Source organism: Talpa occidentalis, unplaced genomic scaffold (genome assembly GCF_014898055.3).
Source record: "Talpa occidentalis isolate TD23 unplaced genomic scaffold, MPIMG_talOcc4v2.1, whole genome shotgun sequence".
Taxonomy (NCBI): Eukaryota; Metazoa; Chordata; class Mammalia; order Eulipotyphla; family Talpidae; genus Talpa; species Talpa occidentalis.
Window position 1 is genome coordinate 144,956,220 of NW_026555331.1, and position 26,343 is coordinate 144,982,562.

At 39.5% G+C, this 26,343-nt stretch overlaps 1 protein-coding gene across 2 annotated transcripts in view; it reads left to right on the forward strand.

Annotated features, from left to right (window-relative positions):
- AKR1D1 (aldo-keto reductase family 1 member D1) overlaps positions 1 to 26,074 on the forward strand; it is a 28,920-nt gene extending 2,846 nt beyond the window's left edge. Inside the window, exons 2-9 of one of the 2 annotated variants that reach the window (XM_037521105.1) lie at positions 4,280 to 4,447; positions 8,359 to 8,475; positions 12,165 to 12,242; positions 14,853 to 14,975; positions 15,570 to 15,679; positions 16,343 to 16,508; positions 24,105 to 24,187; positions 26,032 to 26,074. In XM_037521105.1, the coding sequence (XP_037377002.1) occupies positions 4,280 to 4,447; positions 8,359 to 8,475; positions 12,165 to 12,242; positions 14,853 to 14,975; positions 15,570 to 15,679; positions 16,343 to 16,508; positions 24,105 to 24,187; positions 26,032 to 26,074 (888 nt within the window). The remainder of the gene's footprint in view (positions 1 to 4,279; positions 4,448 to 8,358; positions 8,476 to 12,164; positions 12,243 to 14,852; positions 14,976 to 15,569; positions 15,680 to 16,342; positions 16,509 to 24,104; positions 24,188 to 26,031) is intronic. The other variant, XM_037521147.1, reaches the window with a different exon arrangement.
- Positions 26,075 to 26,343: the final 269 nt, after the last annotated feature.

The window sequence follows — 26,343 nt, forward strand, 5'->3', positions numbered from 1 at the left end:
GGCAGATCTACTGAAACACACACTGAGGGGAGCAGCAGGCGAGACAGGAGAGGTCTGTTGTGCCATGTGGGTCAGCTCACTGGCTGGGGATCGAACTCATGCTGCAATGGCTGCTGATAGCTTCATAGTGCTGAGACTTAACTTCTGGCGCCATCAGGGAGACCCTCTTGATAGCTTTGTTGCATTTCCCTTATTGATAGGGAAGGTTTTTTAAATATCTGGATACAAGTCCTTTGTCCATTATATCTTAGTGAAAGCTCTATGTGAAAGGTATCTATCTTTTCCTACTTGTCACTTTACCCTCTTAACGATGTTTGTGATGAACAGAGTTCCTCAGTTTTAAAGTGATCACACTGTCACTCTTTCATCAGTGCCAACCCAAGTGGCTTAGCCCAACTTTTGTGGCAAGATGATAATCTGAATAGGTCAATAAAAATCCACAAAGCTTGGGTATTCTGAAGAACTGCTTCTGAGAAGGAGATATGCATGTAAGAGGCTTACCAGGGAGTGCTCTCAGGCCTGTGCGCTGCAGAGAATTAAACTGCAATGCAGTTGCTCATCAACCCTACAGGGAGCTCTGGAACAGGAATGGTGCCACAGAGTTCTGCTGAGTAGGCAGAATCATTCATAGAAGGAACCAGATATAAGTAACCAGTAGCCATCACTCTGGCAGCCAAGGAAATGAGTGGGGTACATCATGACATCTGCTACAGTCTACCGTTGGTACCAATGGAACCTATTGCTATATATGTTAACATCCTCCCCGGAAACAACTCATCCATATTTGGTTTCTTTCCTGGAAGAAAATGTAAAAGAGCTAGATTTATAGGAAGCAAGCAGCTCCTGATATAAAAGTTAGCTTCAAGTAGCAACTTAGATGTATTGTCTCCCACCTATATTACTCGTTCTAAATTTCCCTTACCCTTAGCTAACATCTCTGCTGGCCCAGGTGACTTACCTGAAATTATGATCCAGATCTATGTCTCTGAGTTGCTTGAGTCTCTGGCCAACTTGCCTTTCTCAGGTCATGGCTGCTGTGCTTTCTGTAAACTATCAAAATTAGTAAGTGGCACATCACTGGATGACGTCAATGCCAAACATCTCCCCTGTCCTGTTATGTAAGCGCAGAGGAGCTCTTCCTCCTCCAATGATATGGGCCACTTATCCTGCAATACGGCAAATCCTTTCCTTGAATGCTGAACTCTTAAAATAAGGGACCTGGCTTTCCCGCTGGGAACTAGGACATTTATAAAGAGTCAAAATTCAGGGATGGAAGTCACAACTCTTACAAGTGAGTCAAAGGGAGTGATGCAAAGTTGAATGACTTACTGCATTTGAAGACTTACATATTCTCCTTGATGGGAACACAACACTATATAGTGGATGTCCACTTCGGGCATGGTTTCTATCTGAAGGATGGCATCTCATCCTTATAGGACCTGCTCCTTTCTTAACTGCAAGAAGGGTGCTATTGGTCATTTCCAGAAAGAGATTCTTTGACTGAGATTGCCCTTCATTGTAGAGTCAAAGTTTTGCATTTTAGACTCTCCAAACGTGGTATTATATTTTATCTGATTTTTATTCAAATGTGTATTCCTCAAGAATGTGCCAGAATATACTTTGAATTCTTGCACTATCTTTAAGCATCAGAAAAAATCTTTTTCTCACATCCATGTTTCCAACTAATTTCTCCATGTTGATTAGAATTAAGCCCAGAACAGTATTTCACCTCATTACTGCTCCCGCCATCAGAGCAAGAACACTTTTAACAAGTAAAGACTCTACCAGATACCCAGCTTTCAGAAAAGTATCTTTAATGATCGCTGAATATTCGAAGGCTTTCCCTGCTATAACTTGCTTCTGTGCCATTATCTTCTGTAAGTAAAGCAACATCCATATATTACTTCAGGCTGGACTCCTGACTTAACCCATGTCTTTTTCACTTTCTTGATAATAAATGATCTCTGCTTTGCTCCTTCCCTTGGGTTAATCTTTGAATAAAAGCATATACTTTCACATGCACTGTTTTGGGTTCTCCCTCTAATATTTACTTTAGCTCTATGCTTAAATGATTAATTCCAGGTCACAAAATCTCAGTGATATTTCTCAAATTTTTTAAAAAGATTTATTTACTTATGCATACAAGAACTAGGGTGTAGGCCAGAGGTGTGGGGGTGAGAGGCTTCACCAGAGACAGAGTGGGGAGCAAAACAGGCAGATCTACTGAAATACACTGCTGAGGGGAGACAGGAGAGTTCTGCTGTGTCATATGGGTCAGTTCCCTGGCCGGGGTTCAAACTCACGTCCCAGTAGCTGGCAATAACTTGATAGTGCTTTGTCTTTGACCCCTGAACCACCAGGGAGGCCCCTATTTCTGAGATTATTTTGATCATCTCATATTAAGCCACATTCTTTTCATTAAAACGGTATATATACTTGAGAATGGAAGTAGCATTTTTTTTCCTGTATAATCTCAGGATTCTACCCCAAACTGCGTCTTCCCACTTATCATACTTGCTGTCCTCCATACTATCTCATTTTACAGTTTACAGTTTTGTTGATTTTTCCTCAATTTCTGTTTAAATCTTGTTAATCATGGTGTTAAATAATTAACCAAAGAGATGTTTCTGACCTTCCTGGAATATGTATCTCTTTCTCAAGCTATTTGATATTTGTGACTATGACTCCTATTTTCTGATACTATCTGTGTGGCCAGTTTATTTTTCATATCCTTTTATCTTCACAGAAGGGATGACTTGAAACTGAAATTGGGAAAGAAAATAAAATTTATGCTCTAAGGGTTTCAATTTCCAGTCTGGAGCTATAAAGTTATTAGAAATACAAGAGACTTCTCCCACTCATTCTACAGCAAATCAATAGCTTTGGGCCAGAGTTCACAGGTCCACTTTGATTTGCCAAGCATTTGGCTAGAACACTAAAATACAGACATACAAATAATTACCAGTATTTGTGAACAAGATCACTATCTGAATAGGAGGTCAATAAAAATCCACAAATGGGATTAAACCTCTACCTCCACCCCCACACAACCTAAAAGATGACTTGAATGTTTTCATTTGATGAGACTAGTGATTGTCTTTTTTTATATTATAATAGTATAAGCTTTATTTATTATTTATTTATTTTTAATAAATTTTATTTTTATATTCCCCATACAATTGCAACCCCCTTATTTTGACCCCAATCCCTCCCCTCCCCCACCCCCCACCCCCCCTAGAGTGTCTCTAGTTCATTGTTTGTTGTTGATTTTGATTTTCACTTTCTTATAGTTATTCTTTTTCCTGGTCCCTTATTTAAGTTTTCTAGATTCCTGCTATGAGTGAGACCATCCGGTATTTTTCTTTTTCTTTCTGGCTTATTTCGCTGAGCATGATCCCTTCCAGCACCATCCATGTTGCTGCAAATTGCATGTGTTTATCTTTTTTGAATGCTGAGTAATATTCCATGGTATATATGTACCACATCTTCTTGATCCAGTCATCTATTTTTGGGCATTTGGGTTGTTTCCAAAGCTGAGCTATTGTAAACAGTGCTGCTATAAACATAGGGGTGCAGGTGCTCTTTGGAATGGATGTTTCTGTGTCTTTGGGTAAATACCTAGGAGTGGAATCGCTGGATCATATGGAAGCTCTATGTTTAGTAGGTCCAGAAATCTCCACACAGCTCTCCATAGTGGTTGGACCAGTTTGCACTCCCACCAGCAGTGCAGTAGAGTTCCTTTTTCTCCACACCCTCGCCAACATTTGTTGTTGCTAGTTTTTTTAATATGTGCCATTCTCACTGGTGTAAGATGGTATCTCATGGTAGTTTTGATTTGCATTTCCCTGATGACAAGTAATGTTGAACATTTTTTCATATGCCTGTTGGCCATTTGCATTTCCTCTTCAGAGAAGTTTCTTTTTAGCTCTTCTGCCCATTTCTTGATAGGATTATTTTCTTTGTGCTGAGTCTCATTCAGCTCTTTGCAGATTTTTGTGATCAATCCTTTATCATTAGTGTTGTGTGCAGAAATGTTCTCCCAGTCGGTGGCGCAGCAGACCTCTGATGACTGGCCCGCTGCTCCCCTCAGCAGTGTATTTCAGTAGATCTGCCTGTTCTATTCCCCACTCTGTCTCTGGTGAATCCTCTCACTCTCCGCACCTCTGGCTTACAGCCCAGATCTTGTATACATAAATAAATAAATCTTAAAAAAAAATGAGTGATCTAAAGGAAAGAGCTATTTCTCCTCTCCCCAATCCCAACCCTCTTGTCATTTCAGACTCCTAAGGGGACCTGTGCTATAGCAGTGAAGGCTGCTATTGATGTGGGATACCAGCACTTTGACGGGGCCTTCCTCTATGAGAATGAGCATGAAGTGGGTGAGGCCATCAGAGAGAAGATGGCAGAGGGAAAGGTGCAGAGAGAGAATATCTTCTACTGCGGAAAGGTGAGCTCTTCCTTTGGCCCCCACATCTCCTTATATGAGGGTGGATCTTGTGTCATTTTTCTCTGCTAAAGGATATTGGATTCACCAAGAGTGAGTTCTTAACTCCAGACTGCTCACTCTTGTCTAGAATTCAGGCACTCATTAGCTCTTGAAATTTAGAACAATGCTCCGTTGAATTAAGATAATATGGGCACAGACAAATCTGCCAAGTTTACAAACTGGGGAGTGGAAGGAAGAAGGAGACTCACATTTTTCAAAACTCTCTTTAGAAGGGCAGTTTTCATTTTCTTTTGTGGATATGTATTCATATATCACTAATTTTTTTAACTGGCTCTTTTTTTATTGGAGTAACATTGTTTTAAAACACTGTTGATTTAGGAGTAAAATTTCACACATTCAGATGTATGTTACCACACCATGTCTACCACCCAAACATCCCTAATCCTCAACCAAAATCCACTGGTTTCCCTCCTACTGTGTTCCCCATCTCCGACCCTCCCTTTCTGGTACTCTCAGTTCCGTGCTGAGATTTCTAGGGTTTGTTTTGGTTAGTTTTGTATGTTCCTTTGTCTTGTCTTTTTATATGCCACATATGAATGAAATCATCCAGTATTTGTCTTTCTCATTCTGACTTCGCTTCTCACAATCCCTTCCAGTTTCATTCATGTTGTCATAAATGGCAAGATTTCATCTTTTTGACAGCAGAGTAGTATTCCATTGTATATATATACAACATCTTCTTAATCCACTCATCTTTCATTGAGCATTCAATTGTTTCCATAACTTAGCTATTGTAAATAGTGCTACAATAAATACAGAGTGCATGTATCTCTTTGAATTGGTGATTTGATATTCTGCCATTGGGCATCCAATGCTCCCATAACTATTTTTAATATTTTGAGACACCTCCCTACTGTTTTCCATAGAAGTTGAACCAGTGTACATTTCTACCAACAGCGTAGGAGGGTTCCTTTTTCTCCACATCTTTGTCAACACTTGTTTCTAATTTCGTTTTTTGCTTTTTTTTTTGTTTGTTTCTTTAAATGGGCCATTCTCACATGTGAAAGGTGGTATCTTATTGTGGTTTAAATTTGCATTTCCCTAATGCTAGCATATCATAAAGTTCAACATTTTAAATCAGTAGTTTTTAATATATTCACAAAGTAGTGCAATCATCACCACTACCTAACTCCAGAATATTTTCATCATACTAAAAAGAAACCTCATACACACTACCAGTCAATTCTCATTTAGCCCTCTCCTCCAGCCATTGGAAACCACTGATCTACTTTCTATTTCTGTGGTTTTCCTACTCTGGACTTTTCATACAAATAGGTTCATACAATATGTGAGCTTTTATGTCTAGTTTCTTTCACTTAGTATAATATTTTCTAAGTTTATTCATACTGTGATGTTTGAAAACTATTCCTTTGTAGGATACACTGTATTTTTGTTAAGATCACTCACTGCCTTTTGAAAAATTTAAAGCACCCGTGTTAGAAGTCACAATCCATTGAAGAGCAGGCAGAAAGATAAAGTATCATGATTAAAATGAAAGTCAGTGGGAAATGGACAATGCATATTTACAGGCACATTTGCAGAAATAAAACTGTACCACTTTGGGATACTGGTAATATCATTCTCCTGAGTATTCTAGAGAGGACAAGATTCTGCTTTCAACCTCACTCACTCACCAATTGCCCCTCTTCCTGGCTCCCTGCTTAGTCTCCTTTCCAAGTTCTTCAGGGAACTGTGGTTTCCTGAGTCACCAGCCACTTATGGTTATGATTCCCAAGGTCACACAGAACCACTGTCCCAAAATATCAGCCTGAAACTTTTCACTTTATTATAGCTTTACAATTTTGATTCTTAAAGATTTTGTTATTACAGAATCTCTTATTAGAGTAAAATACCAAACATCAAGTTGGGTTCTCCAAAAATATTTCAAGAGAAGAATAAACTTGTATTTATATCTTGAGGGCCTAGGACAAAGCAGTCTGACCAAAACCAGAAATATGTTTAGCTCTATGTTGTTTTTTTTTTTTTAGGCTTTTGCAATTTTTTCTCCATAATGTATTTTGGAGAATTGGGGTTAGTCAAGCAACAGATCAGATTATGACATCGGGCTTTTGAACAGAGAAATAAACTTTAATGCAAATAGATTGGTAAGAAGGCAGATGATAAATTCAAATCTACATCCCTAGTTAAGAAAGGAAATGATGTTGTTGAGGTTTGGAGGTAACCAAGGTTGAGAACAAAGGAATTCTATTTCATTGGTTAAGGAGGAGGTTAGGGGCAAAGCAATCTGAACTTGGCTGAAGTTCATTGTCTAGTTACAGGGTAGTTCAAACACAGAGAAGAATAAAGAGGTTTTTCTTCAAATAACTAGAGTTTTAAATTTCTGTTGGTGAGTTCCTTATGTGGGGGTAGCACCTCTACCTCTGTGTTCTCAGTCTCCAGCTAGCTTTGGAGGTCAACTCAAGGTTGTTTGTTTTTACTTACTCAGACTGTGTCACATAAAATGCTTCTCTAAATACAAACCTCAAAAACAAAGTTAGATATGTTATTCTCTCTTTTGTGCTCTTGGGGTCTGAAAGCAATTTAACCAGTTAGTCTCTGTTTCAATATATTCTCCTTGTTTCAAAGTAGAGATGAGGTTTTTAAATTACAAAAAAATAAATAAATAAACCAAAAAATTTTCCTTCCTATATCTTTGGTCAACAGTTAATGTTGTTGCAATATCTATCATGTTGAAAAAATTGAAGCAAATTAGGGACTTATCCTTCATATACTATCCAATGTCAAAGCTATTTTTCTTCTACTTTAGTGTCATAACACTTACAGAATCCTGACACCAAAAAATGTAGTATTTATTTACGGCTTCATTATTTTTTTCATTGCTTTATGAGCTTTATTTTGCTATCAGAAAGCACAATACTCTGAATATTGCCCTAAAAGGTAACAAAGTGTATTGTTTTCAGGTGATTGTTTTTGAAAACAGCAATTCTGATTTTTATCCTCTTGCTGTGTCATACAGCAACCTGAAAGATTTTTTAATTTACTGATCAATCTTCTACTGTTTCAAGAAATTCCTCATCAGATAGTATTTCTGTAAAAAAAAAATATGGTGTATTATGTTCTTATTTTAATATTTTTGTATTATTTTCATTATAGGCAAATAAGCAAGACATCTCAACCAACTCATAACACCTGTAATCAACTCTATTTAAATCTCAAATTTTATTTTTTGTGTAATGGTTTTGTCAAATTCATTAAAAAGTACTCAGAGTAATTTTTCATCATTTTCATTGACCTTATAAGAAGTGCCAACACCTTTTCATCACTTTTTATTATTAAATGGAACATTTAGTTCTTACTCTTTCTAGATCTTTGTCCTTTATTGTGAAATATTTTTTGGTGAATTTTAACCTGAAAATATTGAACCAAAACCAATAAGCCATTATCTTTAATAATTAAAGAGAACTAAGTTCATTGTCATGAAATTAAATGAGTGTGTAAGATGTATATATAAGTGCTTTGTAAAGAATGAATGACTACTTTATTGAAAAAACATTAACGTGGGGCCTCCCCGGTGGCGCAGCGGTTGAACGCTGGGTTGCGAAACTGCCCGCAGCCTCTGCAGTGCCGGTTCGATCCCCGGCTGCTCCCCGGCCACCAGAGGAGGGTCCCGCATGGCGCACAGACCTCTCCTGCCGCCCGCTGCTCCCCTCAGCAGTGTACTTCGGTCCTTCTGCCTGCTCTGCTCCCCGCTCTGGCTCTGGTGAATTCTCTCACCCTCCCACGCTTCTGACTGTACCCAGTGCTTGTATAAATAAATAAATAAATATTAAAAAAAAGGAAGAAACATTAACGTGGATATTAGCTAACTATACTCACTTTTATTCTCTTAGTTATGGGCTACAAGTCTTACCCCAGAGATGGTCCGCCCCACCTTGGAAAGGACACTCAGGACCCTCCAGTTAGAATATGTGGATCTTTATATCATTGAAATACCCATGGCTTTTAAGGTAAGTTCAGAAGCCTAAAGATTAGATCTCTGATATTTAGCAGCCACGCGCCAGGAGCAATGTGTATGAAGTTAGTTCATTACTTAGCATCATAGAATGTCATGGTGTTTTGTTACCAGAGATCAAAGAGTACTGACCTAGCCAAACAAATGCCCAGAAGATTATGTGAAGCAGATTCAGGCCTAGATCCCAAGTGGTTTTGATTCATACTCCAATGTACTTTTTATTCTGTCCTCACAACTGTAGTTAAACTTTCTCCATCAAACTAACGTGCAGTTTCCTAACTGTAGTCCACCATTTTGCTGGCCAACATCTAGATACACCCTTTTCTCCAATCACACAATCATGGAAATGTTTCCGCACAACATAATACAAAATAATAATTGCAACTGAAAATTTATCTCCCACCCCCTCCAGAGGGAGATAACCCAAAGAATGGTCAGGTTTTTTGAGTCAGCTCCACGATTAAATGAATGAATCAAATTCTAGTTTGCCATTCATTTATTATCTAAGGTGGAAAGGAACATAGCAATTACATATGCCAGTGGCCTCATTTCACTCAAGAGAAAGCTGAGGTGCAAACCAATGAAAGAGCTAACTGAACAGAACTGGATCCAAATATTGGGTCACCTGATGCCAATCCCGTATTTGTCCTCTCTACTGCCCCACCCCTTCTGCTTTTTCGTCACACACCTAACAGTCCCAATACCTTGTGGACTATGGTAATTTCTTAATTTCAGACTCTTGTGAGTTATGACCTCGTCCTCCTCCTCAGCCAACTTCAACTTTTGTTCAAACAGCAGATTTCTAGTTGAATCTTAAAGATTTGGAAAGAACCTGCATTAAAAAGTGAGAAAATGAAATTCACTTCTCTGTGGCTGACTCATGACTTGTAAAATCTTTATGGAGAAGGAAAATAGAGAATTTCTATTCCTATGCTTAGATGGGATCAAGGATTAAGGACACTGAAGACAAAAGAGTGAGACATGACATAATATAGTAACATTACTTCCCAACAAATTTATGATTCCTATAATTGAGAAATCAATTCTTGAAGTCAAAAATATCACATGCTTTTTAAATATCATGTTTTTAGACAAAAAGCTTTTCTTGCTAGAATATTTTAGCACATTATTACTTTTACATGTCATGTGAACAAGCAGACACAACTTCAGAACAACAAAATAGGAAAACTCATAAGACATTTTTAAAAGATGAAATTATTGCTCAGCAAAAATGAGAGTGAATAGCATCGATTTTTAGATGGTTGAATTATTCTTATAAAAATATCTTACAGTGAGGATAGAGGAATAATACAATGATTTTACCAAGATGAAGAGATTAGTAAAGTAGATACAGTGGACATCACAGATATATCAGGTTTGATAAGGCTTTAACAAAAATCTGGGAAAGTGAAAATTATTTAATAGAGTTCATGATGGAGGTATTAAACCATTCAAGAACAGAAGTAAAATTAGGAGTTACAAAAGGCAAGAAATATGGTGGGACACTGGAGTGGAAATGTGGGTCCTAAGTGTTGACAAGGTGAAAGAGCTCAGAAATCAGAGAGAGAAAAGATAATTAACATGAATAACCATATGGCATTGTGAAGAAAGATGGCCTTTGCATATTCTCATTGAGACAGGAGAAAATTTAAAAGAAATTGACTTTGCTAAAGAGGACAATGGGAAAAGTGACTCCAGTTGAATTTCATTCATGTGAGAAGGCAGAGAGAAGAATTAGGAAAAAAATTTAAAGACATAATGGATTTTGTCCAACTGTTTTATTTTCAACAAAAATTCCCATTCTCAAGGTCTACAAAGACTTCTTTATTCTCAGCCAAATCCAGTAGACACTTTGTCCTCCCATTATTAGAGCTCTTGCAAAACAGTTCACACCACCTCCTTCTTTATAAACATGTTTATTTCCTGCCTCCTCTGATGTTGCCCTCTCATGCTGCTTTGGCAGCTACTTCTCTGCCAGTCCTCAAATGTCATGTCCAGTACTCTGTCTTCAGTGTTCCTGCTTTAACGAGTCACACATACACTACAGGTGATCTTATCTCAATTCACATATGAGATACATAGGTCAGCTAAAATAATCAGACAGTAATATAATAGGGGAACGTGTGTTTATTTGAGAATAGGAATCATGATTCCAGTCCACAACTAGTGACCTGGGCAAAAGTGTATTCCACCAGGGCCAAAGGAAATTTCTTCTTTAGTTTATTTTTTTTTAAGATTTAAAAAAAAAATTTATGTATGTATACAAGAACTGGGGTGTAAGCTAGAGGTGCAGGGGGGCAGGGTAGAGGATTCACCAGAGAGAGTGGGGAGCTGAAGGGAGCAGCAAGCAAGACAGGAGAGGTCTGCTGCACCATGTGTGGGTTAGCTCCCTGGCCATCCAGGGATCGAACTTGGTGCTGCAGTGGCAATAGTTTGATAGGGCTGTTTTTAACCCCTGCGCCACCAGGGAGGCAAAATTTTTAAGGATGAATCAGGGGTGTAGTCTAAGCTTTGTCACTTGTTGTGAAAATGTTTACTGGTTGCGGTATGGGACATTTTCTAACAATCCATAGACAGTCTCTTGTTTTCTAATTGCCCATAAAAAGAAAACAAGGAGTTGTCATTCTAGTTGCCAATAAGATAGGGAGTTGAGTCAGGCTGTTGATTCGGGCTGCACACAGCAACTCACTCCCAATACTCAAGACAGTGGTTAAAGACAAGATGGACTCTGATTCAAAGTAGATTCCACTAATACCATTTTAAATGCTGATGACTCCCAAATTTTGCCTGTGGCCACGACCTCTTCCTGAGCCTCTCTGTAAGACCTCTATGTTCAATTGCCACTGCAAATAGTCACTTGAGTGTCTAGTGGTCATTTCAAACTCAAAATATCCAAAACAAAACTCTTGATTCTTACCCCAACCTTAGGAAATGATCACTACCATCCACTCCAGGGGTTTGAAAATCTTTCATTACTGTCTTTTCCATTTCCAACTCCATAAGAGATATAAGGAAAAAAGAAGAAAATTGAAAGTCAATGTTCTAGACCATAGTCAGCCTTAGTTGGAAAAGGATCACCCCAAAACTTGAGAGGGTGGTTTGACATGCAATGTGAGAGAGAGAGAGGGATGTTGAACTTCTGGTGGGTCCAAAGGGAAGGAGCCACTGGACAAGATAGCTAGAATTGAGAAATTACTGTGCATTTCCCTTGTACTTGGGGAGCATTCCAGTAATCACCTATACTTTTCTTAGCTGAAGAATTTCCTCTCTTTGGTTCCTTATGACAGTAAGAAATTTGCTTTGCTCAAGTAAATCCTTCGACAGGAAGAGACTGTCAAAACAGTGAGTCTGAAAGTTCTAATTCTCAACTTCTATTTTTTTTTCTTAATGAGCAATTTTGTCAATAAGGGAGACTTTAGAATTTAAGAACAATAGTCTGTCAACTGATAAAGGAAAAATAAATGCCAGTGTGAGATGAGATATATGTTGCACAAATGAATTTCTAAATGGTCTCTAAATGAATTTCTAAATGAATTTCTAAATGGTCTCACAAAAGGGAAAAAAGTATATATCTGAATTGCTCTCTAGAGCCAGAATATACTGACAGCTCAAATTCCATAATTTTAATTCCTGGATATAAATAAGTTACACTTGCTATTTTATTTAATTTTTTTTTTTTTGTAGCCTGGAGATGACGTTTATCCTAAAGATGAGAATGGTAAATTTATATATCATAAGACAGATCTGTGTGCCACTTGGGAGGTGAGTTCAAGTTGGCCTTTTTTTTTTTTTTTTTGCATACTTTGATTTCAGAAAAAAATTTAAAAAGGGAAAGAAGGATGCTTACACAGACACCAGCGGTCAGAAAGAACTGTCCTTGAAAGGGTCAGGTTTGTTAAGAGATACCTGTATAGTCCCAGGCAGGCAGCCTTGGAGAAGGCTAGTGAGGAGAAACACCTGCATAGTCACAGGTGGGCAGGAGAGCTGCTGGCTTTTTATTTGTAAAGAATGCACTTTAAATTGATCTGATTATTTCTGTCTGATTTATGAATAGAGAGATATGAGATAGACAAAAAAATCTATAATATATGAGATTTAAACATTATTGACTAACTTGACCCAATTGACATTTGTAGAATGCATCACCAATAAAGTCTAGAATGCTATTTTTCAAATGCACATGAAACATTTAACAAAATAGACCTCATTGTGAGACATGAAACAAATCACAACACATATAAAAATATTCTTCATGCAAAGTAGGCTCTCTGATAAAACTGGAATTAAATTTTAAGTCAATAGGGCCTCCCCGGTGGCGCAGCGGTTGAGCGCTGGGTTGCGAAGGTGCCCGCAGCCTCTGCAGTGCCAGTTCGATCCCCGGCTGCTCCCCGGCCACCGGAGGAGGGTCCCACATGGCACGCAGACCTCTCCTGCCGCCCGCTGCTCCCCTCAGCAGTGTACTTCGGTCCTTCTGCCTGCTCTGCTCCCCGCTCTGGCTCTGTTGAATTCTCTTACCCTCCCGCGCTTCTGACTGTACCCAGTGCTTGTATAAATAAATAAATAAATCTTAAAAAAAAATTTAAGTCAATAACAAAGTGTATCTAAAAAAATTAATAGATACTTAGAAATTAATAAGCATACATATAAATAACCCATAATACCAAAGAGAAATAACAATCTGTATCTGTATATAATACCAGTATGCTAACAACACAATTAGAAAACATATGAAATATTTAAAGTTTAATAAAATCTGTAAAACTTAATAGTGAAAACTATAATCAATTACTGAGATGTTGAAAATTCCAGATAAATAGGGAGGTATATACTATGTTCTTTTGATTTTTTAAAATATATTTATTTATTTATGCATAGAAGAACTGGGTATAGGCCAGAGGCATGGGGGTGAGAAATTCACTAGAGACAGAGTGGGGAGCAGAACAGGAAGATCTACTGAAATCCACTGCTGCAGGGAGCAAGGGGTGGGACTGAAGAGGTCTGCTATGCCACATGTGGCACGGGATTACACTCAGGCCATAGCAGTGATAGCGCTGAGACTTTAATACTTGTGCCACCAGGGAGGCCCCCGATCTTAAGACTAAATGCAGTTAAGATGTTAATTCTCCACCAACTGATATATAAATGCATTGCAATTCCAATCAAAATCCCAAAAGAAATTAAGAAACTGATTCTATTATTTAACAGGAAGTGTAAATAACATAATGATGAGAGATCCAATTTACCAAAAAGATACACTAATTTTAACACACATGTATCAAATCAAATATCTTCTAAATATAGAAAGCAAAAATTGATAGAGGTCAGGAAGACAGGGCCCTTCTGGTGGCTTAGGTGTTGAGTCTCAGTACTCTCACCACTACAGTCTGAGTACCATCTCCGGCCATGGAGCTACCCACATGGCGCAGCAGACCTCTCCTGTCTCACCCGCTGCTCCCCTCAACAGTGTATTTTAGTAGATCCTCCTGTTCTGCTCCCCACTCTGTCTCTGGTGAATCCTCTCACCCCCCCATACCTCCAGCCTGTACCCCAGCTCTTCTATGCAAAAATAAAATCTTTAAAAAAAATTCAGGAAGACACTGATAAGTCCAGTTTAATAAGAGATTTCTGATATATTCCTTTAAGTTATTGAGAACTCAGGAAAAGGTTGAGCTAACTTTATATATAATATGTGTATGTGTACATATATACACAAATGTATTAGAGAGTGGTACAGAGACAGGACAGAGAGAACTGCATCTAAAAACAGGAGAATGTACATTTCCCACATATGCCAGACATTCATAAAAATTGATCAGGTACCATGGCATAAACAAAACCTCAACAAATTTTAAGAAATAAGATTGTTACTGATGTGCTGATATACACTATAACAATTCCAGGGGGAGTCTCCGTGGTGGTGCAAGGGGTTAAGTCTCAGCACTATCAAGTTGTTGGCAGCCACTGTAGCATGAATTCAATCCCCGGCCAGCGAGCTACCCACAAGGCATGGCAGACCTCTCCTGTCTTGCCTGCTGCTCCCTGCAGCAGAGTATTTCAGTCAATTTGCCTGTTCTGCATCCTGCTCTGTCTCTGGTGAATCCTCTCACCCCCTACCCTCTGGCCTGTACCCCAGCTCTTGTATGCATAAATAAATAAATCTTAAAAAAAATACAAGGGGGAGATAATGGTATACCATACTTCCAAACTCATTCAATCACAAAGTTTCCACCAATGTCTCCCTTGTTTTTTCTTCATAGAATACCTGCCAGCATACTCAGAGACTTTCCTTTTTAAAGAACTCAGTCATTATTAAAAAGATTCATTCTTGATTGTTTTGAGGCTTCATCCTTGACTCTGGCATTTACTCTTCAGGCTTTGGAAGCCTGCAAAGATGCTGGCTTGGTGAAATCCCTGGGAGTATCCAACTTTAACCGCAGGCAGCTGGAACTCATCCTGAATAAACCAGGGCTCAAATATAAACCGGTCAGCAACCAGGTACAGCTTACCCCGGGAGTGGAGGGAGACGGACAGGGTGGACAGTGTCAGAGTCCAGTATTCACAAAACACAAGGCTTTCTGGACTCGAAAGTCATGTGGTTGTTCTACAAATATCCTAAAAGAAAAAAATTCACCTTTTAATTTAGTTTTGTAGGTGCTGTACTGCTTGTGAAAATATTCTTAGCTGTTTGATAGCCAGGGACAAAGGTTTTATGCAACACGTCACTTTGACTTACAAACACTGTAATCTGAACTTGGAGACTGTTTATTATAGAAAATTGTATTTGCTAGAATGTTTACTGTAACTGACTGTTGGCTTAAAGGTTTAAGCCAGGACAGCTACACAAAATTGAATGTGTTCCCCAATTATTTTAGGATTAACATGCAGTTGGTGCCTTCGCTAACCTTGTTTTAATTAATCTCACTAGTATAGAAACCATGGAAACTTTCCTGTTAGGAAAAATATTTGGGATTTGCCCCCTTATCCATGACACCTTTAAATGGATTTAATTGAAGAATTTTTTAACACTGTAAAAATGCATATATCTACATGCCTTAATTTTGGGCTCTGATCTCCACTGCAACCATATAGGTGGAGTGTCATCCATATTTCACCCAGCCTAAGCTCTTGCAATTTTGCCGACGACATAACATTGTCATTGTTGCCTACAGTCCTTTGGGCACTTCAAGGGATCCCGGGTGGTAAGTAATACTGTGCGTCCTCAGGAGCAGATCCTTGGGTATAGAGTAACGTGAACCATGTGAATTTCCTGATTGGAATTACTCTGGCTGTGGGATCTTACGAAGTTAATTTCCAACCAGTCTTCATCTACACAAATTAGAGCTAATAAAATCTTCCTCATTGAGAATCCATTATTCTACCTATATACAATTACCTAGGTGTGTCTGAAACGGGAAATCTCAAAAGGTGTTAGTTTAGGTATTATCGCACAGTCTCTATGATTATGCTCTGAAAGTTTTAAATTTTTTCATCTCTGTATTTAGTGGCAATACTTCTACTGTCATGTGTTCCACAGACATAAGTAGAGAGCTCCCTACTCAAAAATGGTTCCAGGAATTGTGCCTTTTAATTTCTTCTCTTTAGTCTTGCTGTCATCCTCTAATGTCTACTAACAACCCACTTCTCTCCACAAGTGCGATCTAAGAAATATTGTTTACGTTCTGAAAGAGTCTGTTCTCTAAACTTGCCTCAGATCTTCTTCCCACCCTAATAGTAATTCTTGGAGTTCTTTGCACTCAGGGAAAGGTGGTAAGTTACCAGTTGAATGTGCAAACAGAGGAGGGTGATTCATTTGATTCTCTTTGCTTGACCTAACACACATGTGCTTTTTCATTTTTTTGAAGGGTGAATACTTCTATCCCTCCTATGTTAGAGGATGCATATCTCACCTCATTGGGGAAAAAGTACAATAAGACAGCAGCTCAGATTGTTCTGCGCTTCAACATCCAGCGAGGAGTGGTTGTCATTCCTAAAAGCTTTAACCCTGAAAGGATCAGAGAAAACTTTCAAGTAAGAAAATTTCTTCTCAAAAATGTAAAAAAAATGTTTTTCTTTGGAGGATTTTCTGTTTAGTTTAATAAGAAACTTGTAATACCTTTATATTTCATTTTATACCAGCTCTTGGACCTACCCTGCCAATCTCGGGATTTAATTTTAGCTGAATTTGAAACAATTGCTAGCACTTCAGGAATTGCTTTGCTGCTCATGTTTTCTAGTTCTCTTATTTCTTCATGTATTTCCCTGTGATTTTGTTTATTTTTGCGTAGAACTGGGGTGCAGGCCAAAAGTGCAAGGGGTGAAGGGGTGGGGTGAGAGGCTTCAGCAGAGAGAGTGGGGAGCAGAATAAATAGGCAGATCTGAAATACGCTGCTGAGGGGAGCAGTGAGTGAGACAGGAGAGGTCTCCTGCACCATGTGGATCAGCTCCCTGGCCGGCTGGAAGGGCTGGAAGGACACGGAGCAGGTTTTCTATGACCTGAGCAGACTAGGTAAAGGAGGAGTCCTGGAGCCCTCGGTGGTTTCTGCAGGCTTTTATTGGGATTTATTGGGTCACAGCAGGCAAGGGTGCCGGGGCGGGGGGGGGGGGGGGGCCGGGAGGCCTCCCGGCCCCCACCAAGTCTTCACTCTTTCTGGGCTCTCTGGTGTTCTCTCTGCTTCTCTATGCTTCTCCTGGCGTCCCCATGACGCCCCCCTTATAAGCACAGTCTTAGCCCAGGTGAATCCCATCTACATATGCCACACCCTCCTCCAGGTGCCCGCCATCAGGCATGCATTCGGGACCACAGGGTTCCGTCATCTGTCCTAATGGCGGGAGGGCAGAAAAGCCTGATACTGTTTACCTTACCCTACACCGGGGATCGAACTCAGGCTATCAAGATGGGCCTTCTCAGTGGTAGGCCACCAGGGAGGCCCTCTCTGTGAGCTCCTGACACTACCTACTTACTTCTCCACCAGCCCACAGGAATAGCATGTGTAACAATTGAATTTAGTATTAGTCAACTTTCCAGCTTCTTAATGGCTCTGTAAAAGTTGGGGATAAATTTGGAAATTATTGAAGAGGATTACTTAGACTTCATGAATGGCGCTGCCTTATTCCTTCCTAAGTCATCTCTGGCCAGCGTGGTAACCTACAGGTGAGAAAAGATGTCACTGTGGAAGTGATTAGTTTACCCTGTTGCTACTGAACCCTAAATAACTAGGCAAAGACAGCAATGGATAAAGCACCATGTAAAATTAATCAACTACCCATTAATTAAAATTTAAATTTCCTAAGTTGCTTGTTGTCTTACTCATCAGTAATGATAAAAGTGAAATGGGGGACTTCCCAGGTGGCACCAGGGGCTAAAATCTCAGTGCTATCAAGCTATCCCAGCCACTGAGGCATAAGTTCAATCCCCAGCCAGGGAGCAAACTCACAAGGTGCAGTAGACCTCTCCTGTCTCGCCCGCTGCTCCCCTCAGGAGTATATTTCAGTGGATCCACTTGTTCTGCTCCCCACTGTGTCTCTGGTGAATCCTCTCACCCCCCGCATCTCTGGCCTGCACCTCAGTTCTTGTATGCATAAATAAATAAAATAAATATTTTTTTTAAAAAGTGAAAGAGTATTGTTCCCCCTCAGGAAAAAAAATAGAATGTAGGCGATATGTAAGAAAAGAGGTACTTTCACATGCTGCTACTAGAAATGTTAAATGGTGTAAGATTAGCGGAAGGATGAGTATTTTTCCAGATCCATGAGCATTTAAATGAGCATATCCATCAATGCAACAATCTTATCCTACAGATGTCTTTGAATTTGCATGTACACATATACATATTTATGACAATATTTACTGTACATCATTTTTAAAACACTGGAACCAATTTTTAATAGGAATTTATCATACAAATTATGATACATTTTTAGAGACATTTTATATCACCATTTAAAAACAGCCAAAAGAAAATCTAAGAACTGTTATGGGAAGATATCTATGACATTAGATCTGAAGATAAAGATAAATTGTCTATCTTTTTTGCTACCACATGATATAATGCAACTCAAACTCAGCAAAGAAAAGGCTAATATATGGCTTACACAACTAGAAGGTTCATGGGTAGATCAGAAGAGACTGGACACAGATATTTAAATGATTTGTGAAAGGATTTGGCATCCTCTTTCCCTAGCTCTCCACATGGTGGCACTAACAGGATTTCTATCAATCTTTGCTCTCTCATGGTCCCTTTGTACGTCATTAGCCAGAACCATATAATCTCTATGTGCAGTAAGATAACTTGATTGGTCCCCTGAGGAGTATCCCGATTTTTGTGCAGGAGGAGGGGTGTGATGTGGCAAACACCATACTAGATGGGGAAAGGAACGTTCATAAAAGGAGGAAAGGATTCTGTTACTAGCAAAATAAAACTAAAAAACTGTTTCAACTACTGACTGTCTTTTAACACTTCCCAGCCATCTTAAAACAGTGAGGGACTAATGTGACATTTACCAAAAGTTAAAACAAATTGGGGCCTCCCTGGTGGCACAAGGGATTAAGACACAGAACTATGAAGCTATCCACAGCCACTGCAGCACGAGTTTGATCCCCAGCCAGGGAGCTACCCACATGGCGCAGCAGACCTCTTGTTTTGCCCGCTGCTCCCCTCAGCAGTGTATTTCAGTCAGTCTGCCTGTTCTGCTCCCCACTCTGTATCTGGTGAATCCTCTCACCCTCCCACATCTCAGGCCTGCATGCCAGCTCTTATATACATAAATCAATCATAAAAAAAAAATTTTTGATGCACTTCAAATGAGTGCTTTCATGTATTCAAAATTTTATAGAAATTGAGTTACGAATGCGCCGAGCAGTGGAAAGTGAGAGCCTTTAGACTGAAGACATTTGGCAGATCACAATTTTGGACTGAAAGACCTGTCATCCTCCTTCAGATTTCCATTGCAGTTAACTGTTGTACTGCATACATTTCCATAGCCGTGGTAATAAGGAAATGGAGTCAGAGATTCACCTACCACAGGAAAATATGAGAGGGGCACAGATTTACAAAGAAAATGAGTGATAAAAATCACAATTTCCACTCTCCAGGTAGTATAGATTCATCCTTAAATCATGAAGTTTGCTGGGTATTAAAACTAAGAATCAGGGCCTCCCTGGTGGCTCAAGGAGTTAAGCACAGCACTATGAAGCAATCCGCTGCCTCTGTAGCATGAGTTCGATCCCTGGCCCTCCAGGGAGCTGACACACATGGCGCAGAAGACCTCTCCTGTCTCACCCGCTGCTCCCCTCAGCAGTGTATTTCAGTACATCTGCCTGTTCTGCTCCTCACTCTGCCTCTGGTGAATCCTCTCACCCCCCGCACCTCTGGCCTGTACCCCAGCTCTTGTATGCATAAATAAATCTTTAAAAAAATAAAACTAAGAATCAACAAAATAGAAAATGATATTCTTTTAGAACTGAGGTAAATAAACTTTCAAAGACATTTTTTAAATACACAGTAAAGACACATAAAATATATAAGTAAAGGATCCTGGAACAAAACACAGAGACCAATGGCATAGAGTTGAGAACCCAGAAATAAACCCACACATATATAGCTAGCTAATCTATGACAAAGGAATGAAGAATGTACACTGGAACAAGGAAAGCCTCTTAAATAAGTGGTACTGGGAAAATTGGGGCGCCACATGCAAAAGAATGAAAATAGACCATATCTCATACCAGACACAAATATCAACTCAAAATAGATAAAAGACTTGGATGTAAGACCTGAAATCATAAAATACACAGAAGAAAACATAGGCGAAACATTCCAAACATAAACCTTAGAGGTATCTTTACAGATTCATTTCCAGCAACAAAGAACAAAAGAGAGTATAAACAACTGGGACTACATCAAACTAAAAATCTTGTGCAAAAGATTTTCTTGCCCCAGCACAGAAGAGTGGGTGAAGGGGATGTGGTATATACACATAAGGGAACGCAGCTCAGAAATCAACAGAGAGGAACTCCTGCCATTTGCAGCAATGTGGATGGAGCTGGAAGGGTTTATACTAAGTGAATTAAGGCAGAAGGAGAAAGATAAATACCAGATGGTGTCACTCATATGTGGACTATAGAAAAACCAAATAAAGGGTCAGAGACAAACTTTAAAACCAACCCTTGAAAACTGACCATAAATCTTGGGCTTTCAGAACAGGGAGGGGAGAGTAAGGGGTGAACACAATGGAGTGGGGAGGAGAACACAGTGGAATATGCTGGAGGGCTATGGTGACTACATCTGAGGGGGCATCTTACAGTGTCAAAGCACTAGCAAGAACGTAAAATTAATGTCACTTCAATAATGATAGCTTTTAAAATTATAGAATAAAAAGTTAAAGCAAACCATAAGTTGAAAAATTAGATAAATTATACGTGAAAAATGAAGAAAACTAAGCGAGGTAGGATACTGTTAAAAGAACAAAAAAAATCTCAAATTTTACCACCCACTATCTTTCTCGTCATCCAGCAACTGCCAATCTTTGCACATTTTTTTAAAAGATTTATTTATTTATGTATACAAGAGCTGGGGTACAGGCCAGAGGCATGGGGTGGGGGTGAGAGGATTCACCAGAGACAGAGTGGGGAACAGAAGAGGCAGACTGACTGAAATACATTGCTGAGGGGAGCAGCAGGCAAGACAGGAGAGGTCTGCTGAGCCATGTGGGTTGCTTCCTGGCCGGCTGGGGATCGAATTCATGCTGCAGAGGCTGCAGACTGCTTCATAGCATGGCGCTTATTAACCCCTTGCGCCGCCAGGGAGGCCCAGATCCCTGCAGATTTTATTCCTTGATCCACCTTCACTCCCTCCAGCATTGCTTTCAATAATTCTTAGTGTATTCAGTATCCACCTCGATGACCATTCCAATAGTCTGGCCTAACAGCTCCTTGACCTTCCTTCCCACAAGGATATCATCCTACGTATTTCCACCACTGATTCCCATGGCTATCCCTTGGAAATTGAGATTAATTCCTAATCTCAAACATCACTGTCTACTGCATTATCAATTGTTCCCCTCTACTGCATGCCTCCCACCAATAGCAAGCATGTTGCAACTTCCAATGTTCAAAAGTCAACTCTAATCCAAGTCCCTTTCCCCACCGAAGCCATCCCCTCATAACAGCTCTTGTTAAGGTCTCTGGTGACCTCCACATTAGTGGATCCTATCATTTGTTTTCAGTCCTTGCCCTAATATATCTTTCCATAGTACTTAATACAGTCACCAGTCTCTCCTTCTTGAAGCATTTACTATAAGAGAAGCAGTTTCGTGGGTTAGGGGGAACGTGAGCAGCTTAGTTTTGCAGTTAGAAGATTGTCATTTACTTAATTTGTACCATTAAAATAGAGACCATGAGAAATTTTTTAAAATGCATAGGAATGATGGAGGGAGGGAGAATTTGGAAATTTATCTTAAATTACACCTGAGGTTTATGAGGACAATCTTTACTTATATTCAACAAAATTTAGGTTGCAATTGCATACGTGCACTAAATCTTAGAAGAAACAGGGAATCTGTATTAATTTTTAAAAATTACATAACTCATGCCAGTTGCAGCAGCATGGATGGAGCTAGAAGGGATGATGCTGAGTGAGCTAAGTCAAAGGAGAAAGATAAATATGAGATGGTGTCACTAATAGTTGACTAAATTAAGAATCAGATAAAGACTAGCTTAAAAACTAACTACAGAACTGGGCCGTCAAGGAGGGAGGATAAGAACAAAGAGGAAGAAAGCACAATGGTCTATGGTGGAAGACTAAGGGCGAGTTGGTGGTGGGTGCACTATGGCGGTGATGCCTTATATGGGTATCCAAATACTACATCAATGAAAAACAAATAAAATTTAAAAATAAAATTACATAACAACATGATATCCCAGGGCATCATAAAGAGAGTAATCTTGGTAAAATTTCAGAGACTTTATCTAAAGGAGAGTCAATCTTTTACACTTGATCTTAGTTAAAAGGCTAAGAAGTGATGGGAGTCAATCTTTTAAAAAACATTCTCTTATTTTTTTAAGATTTATTTATTTTTGCATAGAAGAGCTGGGGTGCAGGCCAGAGGTGCAGGGGGGGAGGGGTGAGAGGATTCACCAGAGATTGAGTGGGGAGCAGAACAGTTGGATCCACTGAAATACACTGCTGAGGGGAGCAGTGGGAGACAGGAGAGGTCTGCTGTGCCATGTGGGTCAGCTCCCTGGCTGGGGATGGAACTCATGCCGCAGTGGCTATAGATAGCTTGACAGTGCTAAGTCTTAAGCCCTTGCACCACCAGGGAGGCCCAAAAGCCTCTTTTAATGTGTCTACCAAAGTAGATTTTAATTGAATCAGATTCTTTGAACCTGGTTTGAAGATGTGCCTAAAACTAGAGCAAATCTCCCACATCACTTTCATTGATGTCATGAAAGCCTGCATTTGGGGCAGGTTTTGCTTCACTTTGTCTTTAGGTTATATTACATACTTGCTGGCGTCAATCACTGACCCCCCCCAACACAGAAAGGATGAGTTGGCTGTTAAGCAAAAAGATGTAAGGATGTAGTTTGCAAGTGGCTGGCTTATTCATAACTGCTTTAATGTTATGCAAACTTCTGATTCCTTACCAAGCTCATAACTTCAGTGCCTAGATAACAAATACTCAGAGAAAAAAATATCCCCAAAAAAAGCACTTGGAAATAATCCATGGGGGAATGATCAAGTAAATTGTTAAACTTATGAATGCAGTAGTTAAACAAAATTACTGTATTTATTATGACAGGAAAGATCACCTAGATAGACTCTGTGAATGGAAGAAAGTTGCAGAATGATAAAGATTTGATAAAATTATTGCATTTTGCTCTTAATGTATTGAATGTTTGGAAGGAACATTTAGGGGAAAAAATAGGACTGGGTTGGTACATAATAAAAGGAACTTTCATTTGTTATTCCACACACACTCATGTATTGCAGTGTTTCATTTCCTTACCAAAAACATACTAATGAGTTATTTGCATAATTAAAATCTATAAATGGTTAAATATATTAAAAGACCAGTTTAAGAACAGGAAAAGAAAATGGTCAAGAGAAGATAAATTATAAATAGGCAAGACAAGTGTTAAAAATTATAAACTAAATAAAAATAAAAATGCTAATAAACCAGAGTATAAAGTGTATAAGGTAAGGAAAATTAAACAGTGAAAATGTAAACAGAATTAGAGGACAGAGGTGGCTTTCAATATTATGAGAGAAAAGACTAAGAGAACAAACAAAGCAAATGAAACATTAAAAAATGCAAATTCAGAGGCTAGGGGATATTTTTGTAAGTGTACAAAGGCCAGAGTCCAGGACCAAAAGTTCAGCATCTTTTACAGAAAGAACAGGAATTGTCCATTCTGGGGATGTCAGGAGAAGATCTAGACTTCTGTTGCGTCACATCATTTGGATTTGTTACCAGCATTGTCTCAGAGACAAAGGATAGAAGCCCCCATCTGGTCTCAGATACCGCAGAGATGTTCACCGTCTTTGACTCCTGCTGCTGGTCCTGCTCCCCCACGCCCTGCTGTTCCGACCTCCACCTTCCTAATATCATTTTTTCCCGTTATTTCAGATCTTTGATTTTTCTCTCACTGACGAAGAAATGCAGAAGGTTGAAGCCTTGAATAAAAATATCCGATTCGTGCAAATGCTCATGTGAGTTTGGGGGAGTCCTGGATCACGCATTGCTGTGGGGTTAGGTAACCGAGAGTCAGGTGTCAACTCAGAGGATGATGGGCCTGGACCTGTGTCCACAGGGAGCGGCAGGCGTGAGGCTGGTGGGCAGCCCCCGTGTTACACAGGGGCGGGTAGACTGCATCTACTCGAGGAATTCCCTAGAAAGCTCCATTTTAATCTTGCCTATATTTTTACTGAAAAGAATATTCCTGGAACTAATGACATTCCATGACTTGGGTGAAGGCCTGGCAGCCTAATGACCTCGAAGAGAATTAACTCCTACTATACATATGTTAATACAACATATTTGTTTCCCCCCAAAAGTGATGCATCATTTAGAGAAAAGTTTTCCAAAACAAGCCCTATGAGAGAGGGAAAGAGGACAGGGGCTGGGACCCAAGAACCTAGAATTTGAAATGAATGCTTGCCTCTCAGATTTGGAGTGTCGAGCTCTATTTGCGGACTTCCCACAGACAAAATTGCTTACGCTAGTTGAAGACATCAGGCTAATCAACTGAAGTAGCCTCCTGTTCTCTAAATAGCCTGTGCTTTTCAAATTTTAAGAAGAGTACAGTTCATATATATGTGTATTTACACACGTATTTGTAGACACACATTTTTTTCTTACTCATTGTTTGCAGTTCTTCAAATTTCCTGGATAGTCATCTTCTCTTTGCAGCCTTTTCTTTATGTGAGCATTTAGAAAATGTTCCTTAAGACAGTTCATATCATTTGGACTCTTATTGGTCCCACTATTTGTCAAGAGTGAAAAGTGATCTGACTATCCTAATACCAAATTTCTGAACCAATCTGTCTTCAAATGTGAATTTTCCATGGCAAAAAATTATCTGACATCAAAAGGTACACCTGACAAGAACAAAAGACCAAACACAAACACAGAACAAACATGTCAAGGTTAATTACTGGCTCTTAAAGATAAATGATTTCTATGGAACTAGTCAACCCACCCCTGAACTGATTTTCCTTTTGTTACATACAGTTGGTAACATTAGTTTGGTATTTGACATGTTTAATACCTAATTCTAGCAACACCAGCGACATAACTCATCATACCAGCAAACAACTAGAAAAACCGGCGAGCAGAAACAAAGATTAGTCCACTAAAAGGATCACTTAGGATGCTGGTCCATGGTTTTTTTCTATTTTTCCTCCAGTTCATCTTTGACATTTGAGAATCTTTATTTTTATAAAGTTCATAGTAGTTGCAGATAACTGATACTTATATATGCTCCATGACAGGCACCCACACATACCAGTCCTTTCATAGACTGTTTCACCCTTGCTATTTAGAGATAAGTTCACCACCACCATCATCATCGTGGAAACTTACTTAGCTCATGGTTACCTTTCTAAATGTCAGACTTTCTACTCCCAGGAGGCCCAGTGAGAGGGACAAGTAAAATCTATGAGAAGGGGGTGACATGGGCTGGTACCAGGGCTTTGGAAAAAAAAGAAAAGATTGTGTTTCACAGCCTGGCTCAAGGGAGGAGAGGGAGGAAGGAATTGAGAACTCACCCAAATGCAGCCAGGCACGATCACCACCTGTGCTTATGTGCAGAGCAAAACATTGAGTTGGCAGCAACCAGCCATCCCTTCCACCCCTTACACTCAGGGAGCTGCTCAGGGCTTCAGAAAAAGGACCAGGGATAAGGGAAAACAGGGAAGGAGAGTGGGTGAGAGACAGGGGGGCTGGTAAGAGAAAGGGAGTTGTGGGTGAGGATGTGAAAGGAGGCTGGTGACTTGAGGCTACCTACTCAGCCTCTGGAGTAAGCTCTTTACCTTTGGGGGAACTGTCTTGGCAGGTGGAGTGACCATCCTGAATACCCATTTCATGAGGAATACTGACTTTCCGCGAGCTCCTGCACCGATTCTTTCCTTCTGTATCACGATGTGGGGCTGGGTGCTTTCCCCGTATGTGGAGATGAAAGGAGTTTTACTATTCTCAGATTTAGTAGTGGAAAGATATTTAACTTTCATGTAGTGTAATGACTTTGATTTAGTTATGTCAAAGAAAAGATGATTAAACGCTACAATAATCATTAGGAAAGGATCAACTCATGATTTACCAGATCAATGTCTTCTGGGTTACAGATGGAAAAACAATAGATTCTAGA